The sequence below is a fragment of the Suricata suricatta genome, chromosome 2 (assembly GCF_006229205.1).
Source record: "Suricata suricatta isolate VVHF042 chromosome 2, meerkat_22Aug2017_6uvM2_HiC, whole genome shotgun sequence".
Lineage (NCBI taxonomy): Eukaryota > Metazoa > Chordata > Mammalia > Carnivora > Herpestidae > Suricata > Suricata suricatta.
The window spans coordinates 64,429,324-64,450,657 of record NC_043701.1 but is presented as its reverse complement, the minus strand read 5'-3'; the positions used below and the strand labels follow the sequence as shown (position 1 = coordinate 64,450,657).

The window sequence follows — 21,334 nt, the reverse complement described above, 5'->3', positions numbered from 1 at the left end:
CTCCTCAGCTCTGTATGCATGATGAGTAGGTTGGTAATGGGGTTGTAAAAATCCACTCCAGATCATGTATTTGAATTTTAGATTCTGTCCTGAACATTACCAAGTCTCATATCATTATTATATACTCAGAAAAAATATCTCAATCTCCCCGGCGCAAAATCAAGCATTGTTTTTTTTTGCCGAAGCACCAGACAGTAAGCATGGCCCAATCTGAAATTCTATTCAACAGAATGATCCTTTTACTGGCACTTCATACTTTGTCAGACTTTAGTTACCAAAGACGAAATGAAGTCATTTACTAAACAGCAAAGCAGAAACAGAAAGTTCATTCCCCTCCAATGTTAGTTCTTATCTTCCTTTCGGGGTCACCCTTCCCCTCCTCTCCCACCCCTTCCACCCAACACCCTTCCACCTGTTACCAGAGTGACATGATTTAGGGGCCTGCTCATTAAAGTTATAGACCACAAGTGCTGCCTCTGCCACCTCTCCTGGAAACTTTTTAATTTTAAAAGAGGACACGAGAAGAGGGTAAGGTTGGATGCAAAGAAAAAGTTGCTAATGATAAAATGGCAGGAATCAACAGGATATATATCTACCTGTCTGTCTGTCTGTCTATCTATCTATCTATCTATCTATCTATCTATCTATCTATCATTCTTGATGGGAGGGGCAGGTGGCTTTCCTGCATCTGTCTAATTGTCTATCCCATAACTGTTCCTAGGACTGGTGCTGCATACTTATAATTATGAAGGGGGATACTGAAGTACTTTCTGAGTATTCTTAGAAATTATGATCAGTAAGGTTATATTTGTTATACTAATTTTATAATACCTTAACCTCTTTGGAAAATTTTAAAGTTTATTTATTTTGAGAGACAGCACACATGCACATGTACATGAGTGGGGGAGGGACAGAGAGAGAGGGAGAGCAAGAATCCAATGGACTGAGCCACCCAGGTGCCCTGGAAAATTTTAAATCATTAATGGTACATACAATAACTTTTTAATTTCCACATTATTGACTGATGGGAATATCTTAATCCTTTTATCATGCTGGACAACAAAGAGTTTACTAAAACTAAGTTTCAGGAACAATTAGGATAAAATATAGAACCAGAAGAAAGCCTTTTAAGGCTAATTGATAGCACATGGAATTACTGTCACCACATCTGACAAGGGATGATGCCAGGAACAACAATGACTAATATGCAAAAATTCAGAAATCTCAGGAGAATTAATCTTACCATATTTAAAATAGAAATCGTCACTTTTAATGAGAGTATAAAAATAGCTCAAAGAATAGGAAATCTTTGGGGAGAGAACGTGGTGTATACAGGTGTAGAGATTGGCAGTTAGAGCTTCAGTGGGTGGCTGTAGACCCATGTATCAGAGGTAGAGAGTCAACTACAGTTCATGAGGAAAATGGAAGGTAGTCTCTTTCTGGTCTTTCTTCTAGTTAAGCTGAGGAATGGCTGACAAAACTCCAGCCTCTAACCCTTGATGTTCACTCAAAACATGTCCTGTTGGCTTTTACTGTGATTTTTGGTGACTGAAAGAGTGAACACTTCAAAATTTAGTTTTTCTTGTGGTTATTAAGTTGTGTTGACAGGGTTTACATTCAATAAGATGAGAGAGGGAGGGAGAGAGAGAATAATTTAGATAGCCATCTGTCTGGGGGGTAACCTATTCAGAAGGTCGATTACAGTACCAGAAAGAAGCATCATGAGAATAAAATCTTACTGGCTAATCCTTTCTAGTACCGTCTACTCAAAGTATGGTCCCAGGACCAGCACCTTTATCAGCTGAGAACAGGCTCTACCTGCAGTGGTTTTAAGACATATCCACAAATTCCACAAATTCTTTGACACTCTTCCTTTCAAAGAGTGGAGCTTAATTCTCCTTTTCTTCTTTTTTTTTTTTTGTGCTGCTGGTCTCAGTAATTTACATGTAATAATCAGAATATGGTAGGAATGACAGTGTGGTGACTTGACACTACGCCATAAAAAGCATTGTGCTTTCTTCCTTGCTCTCTCTCATGGATCTATTGCTGAGGAAAGCCAGCTGACGGGTAATAGGGGACACCCAAACAGGCTAGAGACAGGTTCACACAGTGAGAAACTGACGCCTTTTGCCAAACAGCCCTGTTAAGTGAGCATCCTGGAAATAGATCCTCCAGCCCTGGTTGGGTCTTTAGGTGACTGTCCCTCTCCTGGCTTTTATTTTGTACCCAACCTTATGGAAGATCCTGAGCCAGAGCCACCCAGCTAAGCTGGTCCTGAATTCCCAGTTCACAGAAACCAGATGATAACTAATGCTTGTTGCTCTAAGCCACTCAGTCTTGGAGAAATTTATTAGGCAGCATACCACCCCAGTCCTGCTGAATCAGATCCTGCATTTTGAAGCTTCCTGGAGGATTCAGGTGTCAATGGCAAGCATGACTCAAGGGGTCTATATTCCATTTGGTTTCTGCTTATAATCTTTTTCTCATTTGCTTTTTTAGGAGGGTCACAAGACAGTACAGGAATTAGGGCCCAATCCCAAAGGACAATAAAGGAGTGCCTTCCAGAGAAGTCTCAAAGAACGTAGGAATGCAAGAAAGGGAACCAGCAGTATCTATACTTTATGTAAATTGCTGAGCCCCATTAGCTGTGTCATCTGATACATTGCACATCAGAAAAAACACCAAATCTACTGAGTGTTTTGGGCATGTACAACATTTCTCTTTTTAAATTACAACTCCGTCTGCGTTCTGCCCAGTCTTACTGAAAATAGCCTAATTTTGATTTTACTTCCAAATATGTAAATTAATGCAGCAGCTTGAGTAAGTAAAAATCTTTACTTTCATCAACTGGAAGAGATTTGTTCAAGGATTTAGGCAGATTTACATTTTAACAACCTGTTTTCAAGACAAGGCCTACAAATGCCTGTGGGATGTTAATTACAAGGCTGACAATGAGTTTAAGAAAATGGCCCAGGAGCAAGTTGAGAAAAGTTGCTTGATCCTAAACGATTCTTAAGGGAATTTGCCCTGCAGGGCAGCCACCAGCACTGGTGGTCAGAGGCTAAGTACAGAGCAGAACTTTCATGTCTATGACAAGTGGATGCTTCCCAGTATACTCTAGTTCTTTTTAGTAAAGTTCATACATGCATAGGGCAGGGATCTGTGATTTTTCAGAAGAGTTCTGTACACAATTGCTATACTGTTCCAACCACCAAGTATTTTACAGTAAATTTATTACCAGGGTTAAAGAAAATGTTAAAAACTCTACCTCTCCAATTAGGAAATAAGGTCTTGAGGACAAGACCCTATCTTCTTCTGCACCCCTTAGAGCTCCTGCCTCTGCCTCAGGGCAGAGAATGTCTTCCATAACGAGTTGTGTGTTTTGAACTACTTATTATTTCTGTAGGGCAATCTTATAAAAATTTACATCAGATTATATTGCTGCCTGGGCTAAAAGCCTTCAACTGATGTCCATTACACGTGGATTCAGACCTTATTTCCTTACCATGGCCAGCAAGCTCTGCACCCTGGGCTCCTGCCACTCATCTCCAAGCCACAGGGGCCTCCTTCCTTCCTTTTTACTTTCTTTTCTTTTTCTCCCTCTCTTTTCTTTCTTTCTTTTCTTTTCTCTTTTTTTTCTTTCTTCTCTTCTTTCCTTCCTTCTTTTTTCCTTTCCTTCCTTTCTTTTTCTTTCCTCCTGTTTCTTTTTCTTTCCTTCTTTCCTTCCTTCCTTCCTTCCTTTCCTTCTTTACTTCCTTCTCTTAAACTACTTTTCAAATGTTTTCTTTCTTTATTTTTGAGAGATAGAGTGTGAACAAGGAGGAGGGGACGAGAGAGAGGGACAGAGGATCTGAAGCCAACTCTGTGCTGACAGCAGCGGGCCCAGTGCAGGGCTCCAATTTAGGAACCATGAGATTATGACCTGAGCTGAAGTTGGATGCTCAACTGACTGAGCCACCTAGCTGCCCCCACACTAGCCTTTTTGCTCTCAAACATCAGAATTCTCTTCCACTTTGTGGCCTTTGCTATTTCTTCTGACTGGAAAACTCTCCCCGAGCTCATCATGTGCTGGCTCCTTTTCATCCTTTAGATTTCAGTTTAAATGTCACTTCCTCAGTGAGCCCCCTCCCACACCACTATCTAAGTCAAATCTCCCCATCAACAACTTGCCATCTCTTTAGCTAATTTATTTCTGTCCAGCCCATTAATTTAATACCTTGCTTATTTCTTTTCCTTATTGTTTATTTTCTGATTCCTCTCACTAAAATGGAAGTCCCTTATGGACAGGGCTTTTGTCTGCTCTGGTCACAACTGCTACCCTGCTTCTTCTGCTTCTGGCATGTGGTGGTTTGAACTTCTTGTCCCCTTCACCACTCTCTCTCTTTCCCTCTGCCACATGCCTGGCAACACCCAGAATCTACCCAGTACCAGCTTTACTGTCCTGGGTAGGAAGGAAGACCTCAGATGAGACTCAATGAAAATGTAGCATGAAGGAGAAATCTGTATCAACCCACTGAGATTTAGAGTGTTGTTTACTATTCCACCATAACCTAACTCATCATGACTGACATGTCATGTGATTGGTGACACTGTATCCACGGCCTAGAATGAGTGTGGCTTACAGCAGATTCTTGAATAAATCTTTGTTGAAGAGATTAGGGAACACAAAGTTTCTAAACTTTTACAGAAACATCTATAGATGTTTCAGGAAACAGACGATCTGTACTTAAAGTACTGAGATACTCAGAAAAAGTCATGAAATGTCTCAGTGATGACATGGCCAAGGGCATTTAGGATTGACCATTAGAGCTATCGCTAGCTCTACGACTCACAGGCACAATTTAAGCCAGTATGTTTTACACAGTAGTGCCTGAGATAGTATTACAGACTACAAAACTCTTCATGTGGCTTTCATGAGATCAAGGTTTGGAGGACCCATCTGAGCAGCCCACAGATTTTTGTGCTAGGAAAACTCATATTTGGGTTGCTTAAGGATCCATTCTACCTGCAAAGCTCCTGGAGGCCACTTATGTATGCTACAGGCCTTTCGCATTTTTTCAGAACTGAACCACAGAGGCAGGAGATGGTACGGATGCCTAGAGAAAGTGGAGTTCCGGGCAAGGAGAGAAGCAGTATGAGGGAGGTTAAAGCATCCATTCTGGAATGTGCATCAGTGCTTTGAATCCCTGCTCATTCACTTACTGACTGCATGGTCTTGGGTAAGTTATTCAACCTGCCTGTGTCTCAGTTTCTATATCTATAAAATAGGACTAACAGTACTTATGGCAAAGAGGTATGATGGAGATTAAATGAATTAGCAGATAAAACACTTGGAACAGTGCTTTGCATATATCGGTGTTCAGTACAAGTTAATGTTTATCATTACCAAGAACTGCTCCTTCTAGCAAAGGATGCTAGTACCCCCAGAACGTTTATGGCCAGGGTCTTATCTGCATTCAGTAATGCCCTGTGCCAAAACTTCTAGTCCCACACTATATGTAAAAGTCTTTGCTATTTTTTTTCTCCCTATTGAAAGTTATAAAGGAATAGTGTTCCTTAAAACAAATATACTCTGACCATAAACAAATATATTCTGATCAAAACTAATATACTATGACATTATCAACAAGCTTTTCCGGCATAAGGATCTAGATGAGGAAACTATGACATCATGGCTCCATGCAGCTAGCTATTTAATGAAGGAGAAGAGAAGAGAAAGAATGATTCAGGGTAGCATCTCAGGTTGCAAAATCCTGGCCAAACTTTGGGAAGAAAAAGCACTAAGTTGCCAATAGTAACTATAATTTCTATGGAAGTAGAGCAACTTACCTTCATTTCTAGCTCTTGGTTTGATGCAGGTAATCCCTGAAGTTTTGCTTCCAATTTGTACGTAAAACTGAACGAGTCTGGGGGGAAAAATCCAAAATCCCTAACTTCAGTTTATTTACAAATAGGTAAGTTCAGAAGAGATTTAACCTTTTGTGTTTTGACATATTTTTAAAAAAATTCTGTAATTCTAAAATATTACTTTTAAACACAAAGGGCATATGAAAATCAGAAACTGCATAGATCATATATATATATATATGTATGTATATATATAATATATATAAAACCATTTTAAAAAGTTACCTAACAACCATTAGTTTTATTCTGCAATAATGATTTAAACAAAAGGAAACAGCTGAACTTTACTACATTGTGACGGTCTGGCAGAATTTAGTGAAATCACTGAAATGTTCATTCCTTAAATTGAGATCATACTATTCTTGGAAATTCAGGATCAGGAAAAATCTAACATTAAGAAGGTAAATGCTGCGTTAGTTTAGGGCCATAAAATGACCTATATTGCTGATTTAGACTTGGATGGTTTTATTTTTCACAGCTGACACTCACTCAGTGTGATGCAAATTAGGCCTCTGTCCATAGTAAACCAACAGAGAGGGCCTACATGACATGCACCCTCTGCAACAAGAACTTAGAAGGAAGGGGAATGAGATTGAAAACAGGAGAAAAACGTGACACAGAAACCCATATTTTAGTGATCAGAAGGCCTATAAGTTTCAAATATTTCTTGCATTTCCCTTCTTTCAATTCTCAAATAATTTAATTGATAAGAATACAAAAAGCACAGTTTTATTTTAGGTGTGCTACTATTTCATTTGACCTTAAAACCAAGCAGTTCTTTATTTTACCAGTAGGTGTCAGTGTAGGTATTTTAAATTTCTGGAGTAGTTTTTATTTTTATTAATATTTTTTTTAGTAGGCTCCACACCCAATGTGGGGCTTGTCCTCACAAACCTCAGATCAAGAGTTGGGTGCTCTCCCGACTGAGCTAGTCAGGCATCTGGGGAACAGTTCTTCATAAGTGAATACAAATAAACTTCGATAAACAGAATGTATCATATTCAGACACAGAATTTAAAGTTGAAAAAAATCACCTGGCATATATGAAAATAATCCCCAAATAGTCTTCATAGTGAAAGTGAACTTTAGACATCCAAGCTGACATACATTAGACACATGGACTCTGGTGATGTCTGTAGGATGATTCGTGATTTGTGGTATATGTTTTGCAGAAACTATTTTATTATGGTGTTGAAGTTATACTTCATTTTTAAATATCAAAATACATACAGAGAAATCTTACTATGTAAGTCCTCAATAGCAGAACAGAGTGTTTTAGGTTAGACCACCAGGCATGGTAAATCTTCACGGAGAAGTGTACCAATTAACTATTCACCTGATATTCCTGGTGTCCAGAGGGACTGTCCTTGCCTCCCTTTTCCCGGGGCCATTGAAGTAGAGAGCTTTGCCGTCACTCAGTGTTCCACAGCCAGTTCCAACCTGGCCTCCAGTTATCTTGTACCACAGAGGGCTGAGCTTCCCCTCGAACCTATCGAACATCTCACTGTGATTGGGGACATTAGAGACACAGGTTCCGTGTGCAGCTTCCGAGAAAAGAAATACACAGGAGAGAAGCTTTGTTGAAATAATGAAACATGAGAAGGTACATTCAGAGTCCAGGCTGAAGAAGCGTTTTCACAGGTGTGATGGAAAGAAATCGCATGGAAATCTGTATCTCACAATTGTCTGTCTGAGGTACGGCTGTCACTACCATCATTACAAAACACTATTCCACCTCTATCATTTTTTATTCTTTAATAGAGAGACACTGGGAACCACACATTTCCATGGTTCTTGCTACTCAGAGGATTTGTGCAAACTGACAAATTTTGTCTACAATAAAATGTGTTGCTTTGCTGTACTTTTATCGGAGGATCAATAAGGAGAGTTGATCTCAGATTTAAAAAAAACTACCCTTGAAACCAGGAGTGTCGGGCACTCCACAAAAGGTCCACAACAACATATGTTCGTTTTTGGTCACGTGCCAGAAGAAGGGCAGAGCGCTGAAAATCTGGGAGGGATCCTTTTGAAGTTGCCTCCAGGAAAAACTCTACAAAAAGATTTGTGAAGCTTATAACATTTTCTCCAATTTTACTCTTTAATCTCAGCTCCTTTTTTATTTTTGCTTGTAGCAACAGCCAACTGTGACCGTGGTCAGAAAATATTTCTCTTGTAAAGTTCTCTTTTGGCAATCCTGGATTTATCATTTCTTACAGATTTTTACTTTGCGTGTATAAAATTACATGCATTATAAAAAGCAATGTAAACAGCACAGAGAGCCTCTTGCAGCCAAGTGACCAAGGAAGAGCTTGGGTTTGTGTTTTAGAGAATGACTTGCCAGAGTTTGAAGCCTAGCTTCAGCAACTCCCAGCTGTGTGACCTCAGAAGAGTTACTAAGCCTCTCAGTTTCTCAGTTTCCTCAAATATAAATAAGGAAAATAACAGCATGTACTATGGCATAGGGTTTTTGTTGGAATTCAGTGAGGTGAAATAAAAAGCACTTACTATAGTGTCTCATAAAGCAGAGCCTAAAGCAATGTTAACTACTATCACTTTACTAATAAATAAATCTCCTTTAGAAAGTGAAATTGGTGTTACTATGGTTTTTATCCTTAGGCAGCTCAAAACTACAGAATATCTTAGCACTTCAAGTGCTTGGGTAGCAAATTCCTACAAGTAGGGCTTATAGAAGAATAATCTCTGAATCCATTTCCTTGGAAGAAGTAACATGACATACAATAACCAGAGATGAGTATTTTACAAACCAACCATCAGACACATATCTATGGCCTTACCGGTATAGCCCAGGTCACAGAAACACACCCCAGAGACACAGTCCCCATGGCCACTGCAGTAGCTGGGACAAGGCTCAGATATGTACACTCCATCCAAACCAAAGGGAGGCACGTTCTTCTGTGAGCTACTCTCCTGAATCCATCGGAATCTGGTTTTACTGTTGGGGAAAAACAAACACATGTGTTTCTTGTACCAACATTGCATGAGAAAGCACCGAAATATAGAATGGTTCAGAAAAATTCAAGAAAGATTAATTATTATTTGAAAGTCATTTCCGGGGCGCCTGGGTGGCTCAGTCACTTAAGCGTCTGGCTTCAGCTCAGGTCATGATCTCCTGGTTCGTGGGTTCGAGCCCTGCGTTGGGCTCTGTGCTGAAAGCCCAGAGCCTGGACCCTGATTCAGATTCTGTGTCTCCCTCTCTCTCTGACCCTCCCTTGCTCGCACTGTCTCTCTCTGCCTCTCAAAAATAAATAAAAAGCATAAAAAAATTTTGAAAGTCATCTCCCCTTGATTGGACACTTGACCTTCATAATAAGGTGTCTCTCACTCAGAGCTTTCTCAAACTTTGTTGATCTCTTCTTCAGCCTGAATGTTTCAATACCAGGCAGATTATCAGGTACAAAGATTTTTGATGGCCAGAAATGTAATGTATGTTTTCACTTGTATATTTTCTCTTTCCTCTTATAGTAACAGAAACTAGGAAGGTATTCCTTTCACTTAATTAATATCTTACCCTTCAATTGCACTAATTTTATGGGTATTTTCAGAAGAGGATATTTAGGAATATTTGAGACCATCAAATAGAATGCTCTTTGTTAGGACACATAAGAGGGACTCTAGCTATTTGCCATTGATGTGATTCTGGCAGGAAAGAGTTAAGTTTGTACTGACAATGCTACTTCTACCTGTTGGCTCCCTCTTCACCTCTCAACTTCAAATCTCTAAGACACTCATTCTGTGAACTCTTAGCAACCAGCTGGGCTGCCAATGTACACTGGTTTCTGCCAATGAACAAAAGAGAGACCTGGTTCCAGGGCTTCAAAACCCTGGAACGCTAGTGGGCTGGGCTGCTGCCCAGTGCCCCTCCCCCACAACAGTCTGGGCGCTGCCAGACGAACACTCGTCCCAGTTGCTTCCTAGCCTTTGCAGTCCTTTTAGGAAATCTCTTTCTTTTCAAGTATAAGGAAACCCATCCACATCTGTAATATCACACCAGGAAAATATCTCTTCCTTCTCAGTTCTACTGACATCAAGGAAGGAAGATGGATTAGGTTATCTGAAGTCCAATTAATTTTGCTGCCAATATTTATAGACTTGTGAGTGAATCCAGTTTCTTAATAATCAAGGGTAAAGAATCTTAAAGATTAATGAAGCTTGTCAAGGATAACTATAGGCAACGTTGGTTCCTTCTCCTCTCCATTATTGTGACCATAACACAGCAGTGTCAGAATCCATTTTTTTCTAGCTCTTCATAGCTTTATTTAGCAACACAGAACCAACAACCTGGATTTTTTCTTCATTATTTTAAGTTACCTACTTTTGGCAAATCTGAAAAATGTAACCAACAATGTTGTTTACTAGTTAAGAGATTAATCACCTATTAATGCAAGTCCTAGCACACATTCTTCAGTGTGTTATGAGGAAGGTAAACATCTTTTATGTCCTTTGAAGCTAATTCAAAACATATTGGTGTTATTTTTTTAGATAAAAGACAAAGAAAAGCAAAAAAAAAAAAAAAAAAAAAGAAAAGAAAAAGAAAGAAATAAGTAAGGAAAGAAAGAGAAAAAAGAAAACACAGTGGAAGTGTCATGGACCTGGGGAAAATTCTTCCCACTGGGGTTGTAATGTTATTTAGGTTGTGCAGATGTTTTTCCTCTCAAAGGAAGTAAATGGAATTAATGATCAGCAGCTTTGGCCAAACATTGTTTTTAGGGAAAATGGCAAGGCTTCTGTGTCCCTCTTAAAAGACAGGTGTATCTTTTGATAAAAAAGGAAAACAGGTCAATTCTCGGATACAAGTCCTCTTCAATTAAAAGCCACTCTTACCTCTTCTTTTTGTGTTTCTATAATACAGAAAAACAGAGATACAACTTCTGTCCCAGGGAAAGTAAGAACAAGGTAGGAACAACTTTACTCAAAGTTCTCCCATCTGGGCAAGATCTAGGCACATCTATCAACTGCCCTACTACATGGAAGAAGCAGGCTCAGGTTGAGGCCCAGAAGCATTTACAAGGTTGTAGAATCCCACCATTAGGTAGATCTAGATGCTTTGGTAATTTGATAATGAATGAAGGGCAAGTGAAACCTTTTGACACATCTCTGTTGCTTGCAGGTCTCTGTAATTTTCATAACAGTAAGAGAACCAGGGTCTGGTCTGGCCAGAGAGAGGAGGCTCCCCTAGGTCTAAGACTCCTATAGACCTAAGAAGCAGAGTGCACTGTTAGATATTTGAGAAGGTACAAGACCTTAGGAGCTCAGAATTAAGGACTCCATATTTAAATAAAGAAAAACAAAACAAAACAAAACAAAAAGATGAGTTATTTGGTTAATAGGGTGAGTCCAGGTCATGATGAATCATAGCTAAGAGTCCGAGCTGGGAGTCCATATTTCAAACAGATAGGGCAAGAGATTGTACCTCTTTTCCTTCTCTTAATCTTTGCTAGATGGTTTTCAGTTGGCAGGTGTAAATCAAAGCAAGAAAGTTCTCACCATTCATGACATAAGCCAAGTTTTGCTTCATTTAAATTTTTCCAAGTTGTGCCTGTTCCCAACGCCTATTGATGTTCTGTCCGTCTCTCCATTGCACAGTCTTGGAACTGAGCACAACTAATTTAGCAACCTCAGGGTTGCTGAAATAAAAGGAAGAACTACTGAGAAATTCACTAAAAAATTGTCATCATGGAGAGACCATCAGAAGAAAGAAAGAAAGAAATAGGCCAAAGTGAGGTGGGTGTTTTGTTTCTTCTCTGAAGAGATAGTTGGTTTCTGACAGTTAAAAGTTATCTTGCTTGTTTCTTGAAATGCCTTCTAATTCTTTACCTAAGAGCTATTTTTTATAATAGGACACTTGTTCATCAAACTGTTTCTGAATGTTTGTTTGAAACCTCTTTTTAGACAAGCAAAAATTCACCACACCTGGGATCCCACATGCTCCTAATTTAAACACCATGTGGGGAAGGGGCAGGGGGGCAAAGAGGTGGTGGTGATGGAGGAGGGCACTTATGGGGAAGAGCACTGGGTGTTGTATGGGAACCAACTGACAATAAACTATTTTAAAAAAATAAACATCATGTTACAAGAGATTTGGCTTGCAGATAATTTTTTTAAGTCTGTTTGTTTGTTTATTTAGACAGAGCTGGGGAAGGGCAGAGAGAGAGGGAGAGAGAGAGAATCCCAAGCAGGCTTCGTGCTATTAGTGTGGAGGCTGATGTGGGGCTTGAACTCATGGACCGTGAGATCATGACCTGAGCTGAAATCAAGAGCCAGCTGCTTATCCAACTGAGCCATTCAGGTGCCCCAGGAATTTCCTGATGTGGCACCATGAATTCATTCTTCTCTCTACATTAATATTCACTGCTCACTATTGGAATGGCTTTGTCAACTGAAGACTGGATAACTTTTATCCTTGGACTAGTTCTTCTCTGGGTACTGATACTCCTCACATAAATACTATGGTGGAACAAAGAAGAAGGTTAGTCAAAGACCAGCAAAGTATTATGCTGTCCACCTACAGAATAAACCTCCAACTCAATCTACTGCAGGAACCAGAATGAGCCTGTTATCCACTCTTGTGTGCAGAACCAGGCCTTGAGTGTATCTTACTTTTATTTACACTTCTTAAACATGAAATAAATTATAGTTTTAAGCTATAGCAACAATAACAACAACAAAAAGAACTAGGCCAAAGTTAAGCTAATAAGCATGTCTAGATTCCACATGGTTTATCTTTTCTAAAGTAGAGGAGATATGGTCTTGAAATTATTCATGCTATGAATGTGTGTGCACATGTGAGCCTGTGCTATCTATGCCTTTTCAGGAAGACACAGCAGAATGCAGAATTGTGATTTTTCTGCTGAATAGCATGGAATTTATTTTGGAAAACATATTTTAAAAAGAAAGGCATCTTTATTCTAGCTAATCACCTACTGTTGGTCCTTATTCCTCACTCAATATCCATTCATTCAACCAGCATTTACCAAGTGCCTCCAATATGCCAGGTATAGTGCTTGGGCTAGGTATACAATGGGAAGCAAAAACTCAGCAAGGTTCCTGCCTTGTTGTAGCCAAAAGTCAAACAAGGAAATACATTAATCAAGTCTTGAATAAAGACATGTAAACATGCAACTCTGATTACTACTATTATTACAAAGACATAGAGCTAGAAGAGCATCTTTGATCTGCTAGTCAGGAAGGTCTGGGAAGGATTGGAGGACATGATGACTGAGGAAAAGACAGAGTTTAGTTTTCTGTCATTTTACTAGAAACAGAACCATAGTGTGGCTTGACCATTCAAATCTTGAACAAAACCTTCCGGAGGTTTTGCTTTCCCAGATAAAGAAAAAGTAGAAGACTCTATCTCTGTCTCCTTTCCCAATTACTTTTGTTCAGAGGATTCCTGAGTGAGCAGGAGAATCGATTTCTCTACCACCTTCTTCCGCCACCATGTTTCAGAGAAGGGTTACATCTGCCTTTCAAACCAGGATTCCTGTGCATCTGCTGGTTGTGTGCTGAGGTTCACAGGTGATGGTGGCAGTGGAGGAGACATTCTGCAGAAGAGTAAGCAACTGTGTTTCTGGAACATTCCCTCCACCTCCCACCCCCAGAAATTTTGCATTCTGCATAGGGAACCTACAGAAGGCTGCATGACAGCATGGTTGGGGATGCTGCTGTCAGGGATACACTGGCTTGTATGTACTGTCACCACTATGTCTCCCTTGTAGGCAGAACCAAGAGAAGGAATATGAGGACAAAATGCTCCTTTGAGAAAATCAGCTTAGAATGATTTGTGGAAGAGCAATGTTCTAGTAACTATTATAAGCATGTTGCCTTGTGGCAAAATAGCTCCCAATTTTAACAATTTTCACACTTCGAATTCTCAGCTTCCCAACACTGCATTTGGAGATCGCAGAGTTTAACATATTGCAGAAGAAACAACAGCTCTTAAAGTGGAAACATATTTACTATTCTTCAATAGAGAGCTCTTTGTCACCAATACACCATCAACCAGCAAGCTGGATGGGATTCAAATTAGCCAGGAAGCTGGGCTCTAACAAAGAATATTTCTTCTTCCAAGAGCTGAGATCCAAGAAAATATTGATACTCTTGGAGCTTCAAAAAATTGGCTCACTTTGTAATACTGAGGACAACCTTCTTTTACTTCTTATATGTGGCTTTATGACTGCTTTCATAGCAATGTCTTATAGCACCTTGATATGCAAGTCACTGTGGCAAATATACACCACTCCATGCTCCCCAGCTGCACTATATATTTGGAAGAGCTGTGGTTGGGCCAACGTTTCAGAAAAGAATGTTGGGGGTGGGGAACAGGCAGGTGGTGGTGGTGAGGACTACAGGGCTACGCTGTTACATGCCCGAATTTTGATGGGCAGAAAGCAGGATGAGATGGCTGTGAAGGTACACACACAGATTCTCATGGCAAAGGAAAGATACCTCAGAGGGTGAAGCCTCCAGAGTAGAACCAACAGCTGAGAAGAACAATAGATTAAGGAATGACTCCTAAGGAGCAAAACTTAATCGAGGCCGCCCTCTTGTCCTGGACGTTGCTTATGGTTGAGGGAGTCCTAATAACAAGTATCTTGCTAGCTTTCAGAATTCCCATGGCTGCTATGTGATTCCCATCCCTTCCTTACGATTATTTCTTTTTGAGTGGAGGTGTCTATTATAGTGATCCTGTCAGTGTCTTGCCATTGTATGTTGGATGCAGATAACTTTTTAGATCATAGGTCTCTAGATCAAGTGGGGCCATTTATAGGGAGCCATGGCCATACCCTGACCTGATAAGAGATCACAAGATCAACAATTAATACCTGATACTGTGATGGGAATGACATTTGGGGGATCTTGGGAGGAGAGTGAATACACTTGGCTGTTGGAATAGATGTGAATCATTGGGGCTAGGAATAAACTATGGTAGGCTGTTACAGTAATGGCCCCCAATGAATCACACTTCCTTGTGTACATGTTCCTCTATAAAATGACTTTTCTGCACTTGCTATCAGAAAGGGGAGTCTGTTTTCCCACATTCTGAGTCTAGCCTGGCCTTGTGACTTGCGTTGATCAACTGGATGTGGCAAAAAAGAAAAAGTCTTGCAGCTTTTACTTTTGTTCTCTTAGAACTCTGGAACCACATAACAGACAAATACTGGGATAAAGACGACATAGAGAGAAAGATCCTGCTGGGCCCAAACACTAACCAACCCATCAATTAAATGCAGCCATATGATGGAGCCCAGAGAGAGCAGCAGAACTATCCAGATAATCCCACAAAAACATGAGGAAGTAAATCATTGTTGCTTCAAGCTACTAAGTTTTGGAGAGAGAGGTTGCATAGTGATAGATAACTGCACAATTATTATCTTAGGCTATACTCAGGAATACAAACAAGGAGTAGGATGATTTTTTAAAAAAGCAATACACCTATGCGTCCTTGACTCCTTTTCCCTTCTACTGGTTAAGAAATGACAAGATCTGGAGGATCTGCCTTAGATCTGGAGATGACAGTGTTGTGCTCAGAATGGCAGAACCACCCTGTTAGCTTTGAACTGGTCGCCTTTGGACTATAATATGAGAAAGAATGGACTTCTATCTTGTTTAAGCTTTGTAAAGCATTTGTATTTGTTTCTCTGTTACAGCAGCTGAGCCTACCTAAAACAGAATGTAAGTCAAATTCTTAAATTTTGCTGATGAAGGCTGACTCATCAACTTTGCTACCTATATATCAAATCATCTCTCTTTACTATACTACAAAGAACACTGGCATATATAAGACAAAAAGTTACTTATGAGTTGACTTAGATCCACTGACTGACAAACTTTCTTGGAATAGTTGGTATTTAAAGATTATGCTTCAAAGTTTAGGAGATTAACCCAGAGACATCCTTGACTAAAATTCTTTCCCTACCTGGGAAATTTGTCTACCAAAATGTGTGGTATAGTTTTTTGAGATGCACATCTAAGTAGTAAGGGAGGCAGAGAACATAACCAGCTTATGTAGCTAGATCATCATGAACAGTAAGTTTGGTGATCAATCAGGTGAAAGTTGTCACAGACAGATCGTCTCCAAGAACTTTATGAATAGATCACTCCTATAGACGGCTATGCTTTTACCATTATTATCAGTCAGGAGGAGGTAAATTATGCTGTGGTGACAAACAATCCCCAATCTCAGTGGCTTAACTCAACAAAAGTTATTTCTTGTTTTTGCTATATGTCCAGTGTAGGCTAGCAAGGAAGTTTGCGTGTTGTAGACACTCAGGGACCCAGAATGATGTAAACTGCATCTCAAAACATGTTTTCATAAAGCAGAGAACATGGTAAAATCCACATGGGCTCTTAAAAACCACACATTTGATTTCTATTCACATTTTATTAGACCATGTCAAACTTCAAAAGGTGTGGGGGAAATATAATCCTACTATATTCTAGGAAGGAAGCAAGCTAGCTAGAAATATTGCTGAATGGCACTAATGAATATTCCAAGCATATATGAAGTCATAACCAGAAAGCTATGCGAGTGTATTGATGTATATCATCTCAGCTCTGCAGAAAAATGCCTTGACTTAGTCACAATTTAATGCTACATCCTGGGATTCAATTAAGAAGTGTTCACTTGAAGAATGTTTATCTTTCATAAAATGATAGATTTAAAAATGCTGATATCTACTTTACCTGGCATAAGGATACATACATATGCTATAAATTTATTCTAGAATACTAAGCATGGAAAAATGTTATCTTTTTCTTAAAGATCATAATGCATTTTTTTCTTTTTATCCAAACATGAGAACTAAAAGACCCTATATTTTTCCCCTTTGTCTGAGCTGACAGAAAACTGAGTTAAATTTATTGCCTTAGTAATGAAACTAATTCACTTCCAGTATTTTAAAATCCACTTATCTCATTTCTCTGTCACTGATGTTTAATCTTTCTATTATTCTTACAGTCATTTAAAGGGACTTAATTTTTTATTGTTTATTTATTTTTGAGAGAGAGAGACAGAGCGTGAATGGGGAAAGGACAGAGAGAGAGGGAGACACAGAATCTGAAGTAGGCTCCAGCCTCTAAGCTGTCAGGACAGAGCCTGATGTGGGGCTTGAACTCATGAACCATGAGATCAAAACTTGAGCTGAAGTTGGATGCTTAACTGACTGAACCACCACCCAGGAGTCCATAAAGGGATCTTTTATATTATAAGATATCTCAAGTTGCCCACACGGAGAGGTATTAAATTATCAATTATCTATATAAAGTCAAAGTCTGATATAATAATGTCTTTCGCAAGCATGCATGGGTGCATGTGCACCTCCACACACACCCAGGCTTTGGGAACTTTGCCCCAGGGCTCTTTTCCCTATTTTGTGAATAGATATAGCTAGACGGTATGAATTCTTGTAGGTTATTGAAATGATGATACTGAGATAAATATATGCTTCCAAGAAATAACGCCTAGGGCACAAATAAAAATGGTCACTGTACCTGGATGCAAGAGACCTTGGAATAACAACAGTGATTCTCGTCCATTCCTCAAAGTCCCCTGTGTGATACACAGTGGGTTCACTTAGTTCTCGGGAGTTTCCTTCGCATCCTTTGCCTGCAGAAGCGGGGTAACAGCCCTCTTTCACCAGAAACCAGGACATTCCAGCATCATGAGAGTACTGAAGAAGAACTGGAGCAGCACTGCTGAACTGATTAGCACATCCTATGTTCAGCTGTCCGAAGGAAAGACAGAATTATAAAACATTTTGATTTTAAGTTATCATGTAATACAGTAGGTGCGACAGCAGCCAGGGCCCTTTCTACTGAGTCTGCCTTTTATTGACAATGATAAGACATGCAGGTCAATTCCAAACAAGACCCTTCCATAGGTTCTAGAATCTTTAGGTGAGCAATAGGTGATTTATAAGAAAAGCTGGACTAGTTGCCATTTTGTGGATTTCTTGGGATTATAGGAGGGAAAACAGAAATATGGTTCCTCTGAGGTTGAGGCCATGGACAAAATCAAAGAAGCCAAGAAATGGTTTCTTCTCTGATCCCAGGCCTGTAAACAGAGGGAAACAGAAGGTGAAGAGCTATCCTCCTCAGGACATAAGAGTTATCTGAAATGAGTGCCATCCTTCTGGCTTTCAGTGGAACTAACATCTTTACTCTATTTTCTTGCCAAAGCTCAGTAAGAAATCCTTGCTAACTTAGATGAAAGAGCTAAGTTTTTATACTGAATCAAATAAACAAAATAATCCAGAAATAAAACTATTATTGTCCTGTGCACTCATGTAGAGGAATGTCATCACAAGATTAATAACATTTAAAAGAAATGAAAAAAAGAAATAAAGCAACTTAAATCCTAATACCCTACTGCAAATATTTTTTTTCTGTTTTATAATCTTTATAAAGAGGCATACATTTTGATTATTGTTGAAGTTATTACACTGGGTGGCTCTGTTGGTTAAGCATCCAACTTTGGCTCAGGTCATGATCTCGTGGTTTGTGGGTTCAAGCCTCGTGTTGGATTCTCTGCTGAAGCTCAGAGTCTGGAACCTGCTCCAGATTCTGTGTCTTCCTTTCTCTCTGCTCCTCCCCAACTCATGCTCTGTCTCTCTCTCTCTCTCTCTCAAAAATAAGCATTAGTAAATAAATAGATAAAACTTTCCTTCTACTTTCTATTTAACATATTTTATTATTATGTGCAGCATTGCAAGAATATAGATTTTTTCCTTAGTTGATCTGTTATCACCAGATAAATTCCTAGAAATAGTATTACTGAATCAAAATGCAGAAACACTTTAGATTTTTTATTTGTATGTATTCATTTTTAATCAGTTAGGTTCAAATGAATCGGTTTTACCATAGCTTTGAAGGCTATTTAGGTTAAAAACAGTTTCTTTCTAAATTAGTAAATGTAGAAATACTTTTACTGCTGTTTTAGTTTATATTTTTTGGTAATTAGAAATTTCAAGCTCTTTTCCTGATATTTATTTGATTATATGCCATATTTTTCATTTGTTTTTTATTTTTGTTAAAATTTTGTAAACATTTATTTATTTTTGAGAGACAGAGAGAGATAGAGCACAAGCAGGGGAGGGGTGGAGAGACACAATTTGAAGCAGGCTCCAAGCTCCGAGCTGTCAGCCCAGAGCTCAATGCAGGGCTTGAACCCACAAACCATGAGATATGACCTGAGCTGAAGTCAGATGCTGAATTGACTGAGCCACCTAGGTGCCCTTTCTATCTTTTTAAAAAATTTTATTTATTTATTTTAAAAGAGAGAGAGAGAGAGAAAGAGAGAGACCAAAGGAGAGAGAGAATGGGGGAGGGGCAGAGAGAGAGCCTCCCAAGCAGGCTCTGCACTGTCTGGACAGAGCCCACTGTGGGGTTCAAACTCACAAACCATGAAATCATGACTTGAGCTGAAATGAAGAGTCATATGATTGTGCAATTGAGCCACACAGTGACCTCTACTTAATTATATGCCATCTTATATGAGTGATCTATTCATATCATATTTCAGTTATTGATGGGAGCCACCATAGTACTTTAATGTATAGGACTAGAAATAAGAATAGTCAAATTGTATAGAAAAACTGAAGCAAGCATTCAAAGGAACATGATCATGACTAAAGAATAAAGGATAAAGGAAAGCTAGGGTCACAGGCATAGTACTGGCCCAGAGATCAAGAGGTCAACCAGTTCATACTTTAGACTATTGGTAGTTGGATCCAGTCTTTCAAAAGATGATTCTATATTTTCCTTATTCACACACTCACAGCTAGAAAACATCTCTCAGAAGACTTTATAATTGGGCTAGTAGGAATTTTATTGTCATACATTTATCCTAGTTTATATAATTCAATGTCAACAATATAAGCAAAGACATGACAATCTCAGATGCATGATTAAACTCTTTCAGCACAAATTCCTTTCATTGCACATTAGTAAACATTAGCCTTTGGTTGGTATCTGTTGACAGTAATTATAAAGGGCACACACAGTTTGCTTTGCATTATGGGCACCACTGTTTCTAAAGTAGGAAAGTTGATGGCACTTTCAGTTCCCTGACAAGTCTGTTCCTTTTTAAATTGACCATTTAGTCTGCCTCTCAGCTGTTAATGTTTTCTAGCATTTAATTCTTGGCTTACTTATCTTTGTACTCTCTACATGCTCCTTAATGTCAATCACAGTCATAATTTCAGATCCCTTTTGAATACCTACAACTCCCAGATTGGGCCTCTCTACAGTTCTCGGGAAAGGTCCATAACTGATTCCCATGTATTTCCATGTCAGCAGTCCACAGGCATCCTTATTTCCACAGGCCCAGGTTTGCTCTCATCATCTACACCCTAAAACAAATCCTCCTCTTCCTGTATCTCCAAGTTCAACAACTGGAGCCAGAAATGAGAGAATCATTGTAAAATCCATTCGATCATCCAACAGTTCACCAAAACCTGTTGACTATTCCCCTTCTACATCTCACAGATCCATCTACTTATCTTTATAATCTCATACAATAACTAAATCTGACCTCCTCATTTCTTACTTTGATGACTGTCTAGCATCCTTTCTTTACTCAGATGTACAACCTGAGTACATCCATCCCCCCTCTCCCCCAGTCCTCATCTTTCACCTGGATCATTGCAATAGCTGCCCAGCCAGTCTTTCTGTCTCTGCCTTTGCCTCTGCCACTGTACTCCCAGCACAGTCACCAGATTCTTTAAAAGCCTGAGTCAGAGTATGCCACTCTTCTGCTAGCCATTTTATTCAGAGCAGAAGTCCAAGTCTGACCTCCTTCTTTCTACCTGTCTCCCCATTCTCGCTTTCTTTGCTCTAGGCACAATGGCATCCTTGTGATTTTCTGAACTCTTCCAAGCACACTCCTGATTCTAGGCCTTTGTATTCTTTATACCTTGTGCCTGAGATGCTCTTTCCCAGATAGCTGCATAACTCACCCTTTTAACTTTTATAGGTCTCGGCTTAAAAGTCATTTTATTAGTGAGGGAACCTGACAATCCTTTATAAAATAATAACTAACCTGCACCACTCAAGCCCACACTCTCTATCCCTATTTATGTTCATAGCCTGCAACAGGGCCTGGTATACAGTAGAGGTTTTACAAATATTCGTTGAATGAATGAATAAATGCACTTGTTGATTATAGTTTCTCCTCTTGTTAAGTCAACACCCACACTGCTGCTGGCAGGATCTCTTGAAAACAGGTCTGATTCTTACACTTAATATTAAAACTCTTCCCTGACTCACTACTCTTGGGTTAATGTCCAAGTGGCTCAGCATATCATATAAAGCTAATGAGGATCGACCTTCTCTCTCACCTTTGTGACACATACTCCAAACTCCTAAGAGTTTCCAAATTTTCCATTCTCATTTGCACTTTCATTTATTT

General features: G+C 39.3%; 1 protein-coding gene across 1 annotated transcript in view; it reads right to left on the bottom strand.

The window, feature by feature from the left end:
* The window catches only part of RELN (reelin), a 495,668-nt gene that overhangs the window by 91,597 nt on the left and 382,737 nt on the right, over positions 1 to 21,334 (bottom strand). Inside the window, exons 28-31 of the mRNA XM_029918775.1 lie at positions 17,419 to 17,651; positions 8,703 to 8,860; positions 7,244 to 7,451; positions 5,830 to 5,906 (exon numbers count right to left, since the gene is read on the bottom strand). Coding sequence (XP_029774635.1) covers positions 5,830 to 5,906; positions 7,244 to 7,451; positions 8,703 to 8,860; positions 17,419 to 17,651 — 676 coding nt within the window. The remainder of the gene's footprint in view (positions 1 to 5,829; positions 5,907 to 7,243; positions 7,452 to 8,702; positions 8,861 to 17,418; positions 17,652 to 21,334) is intronic.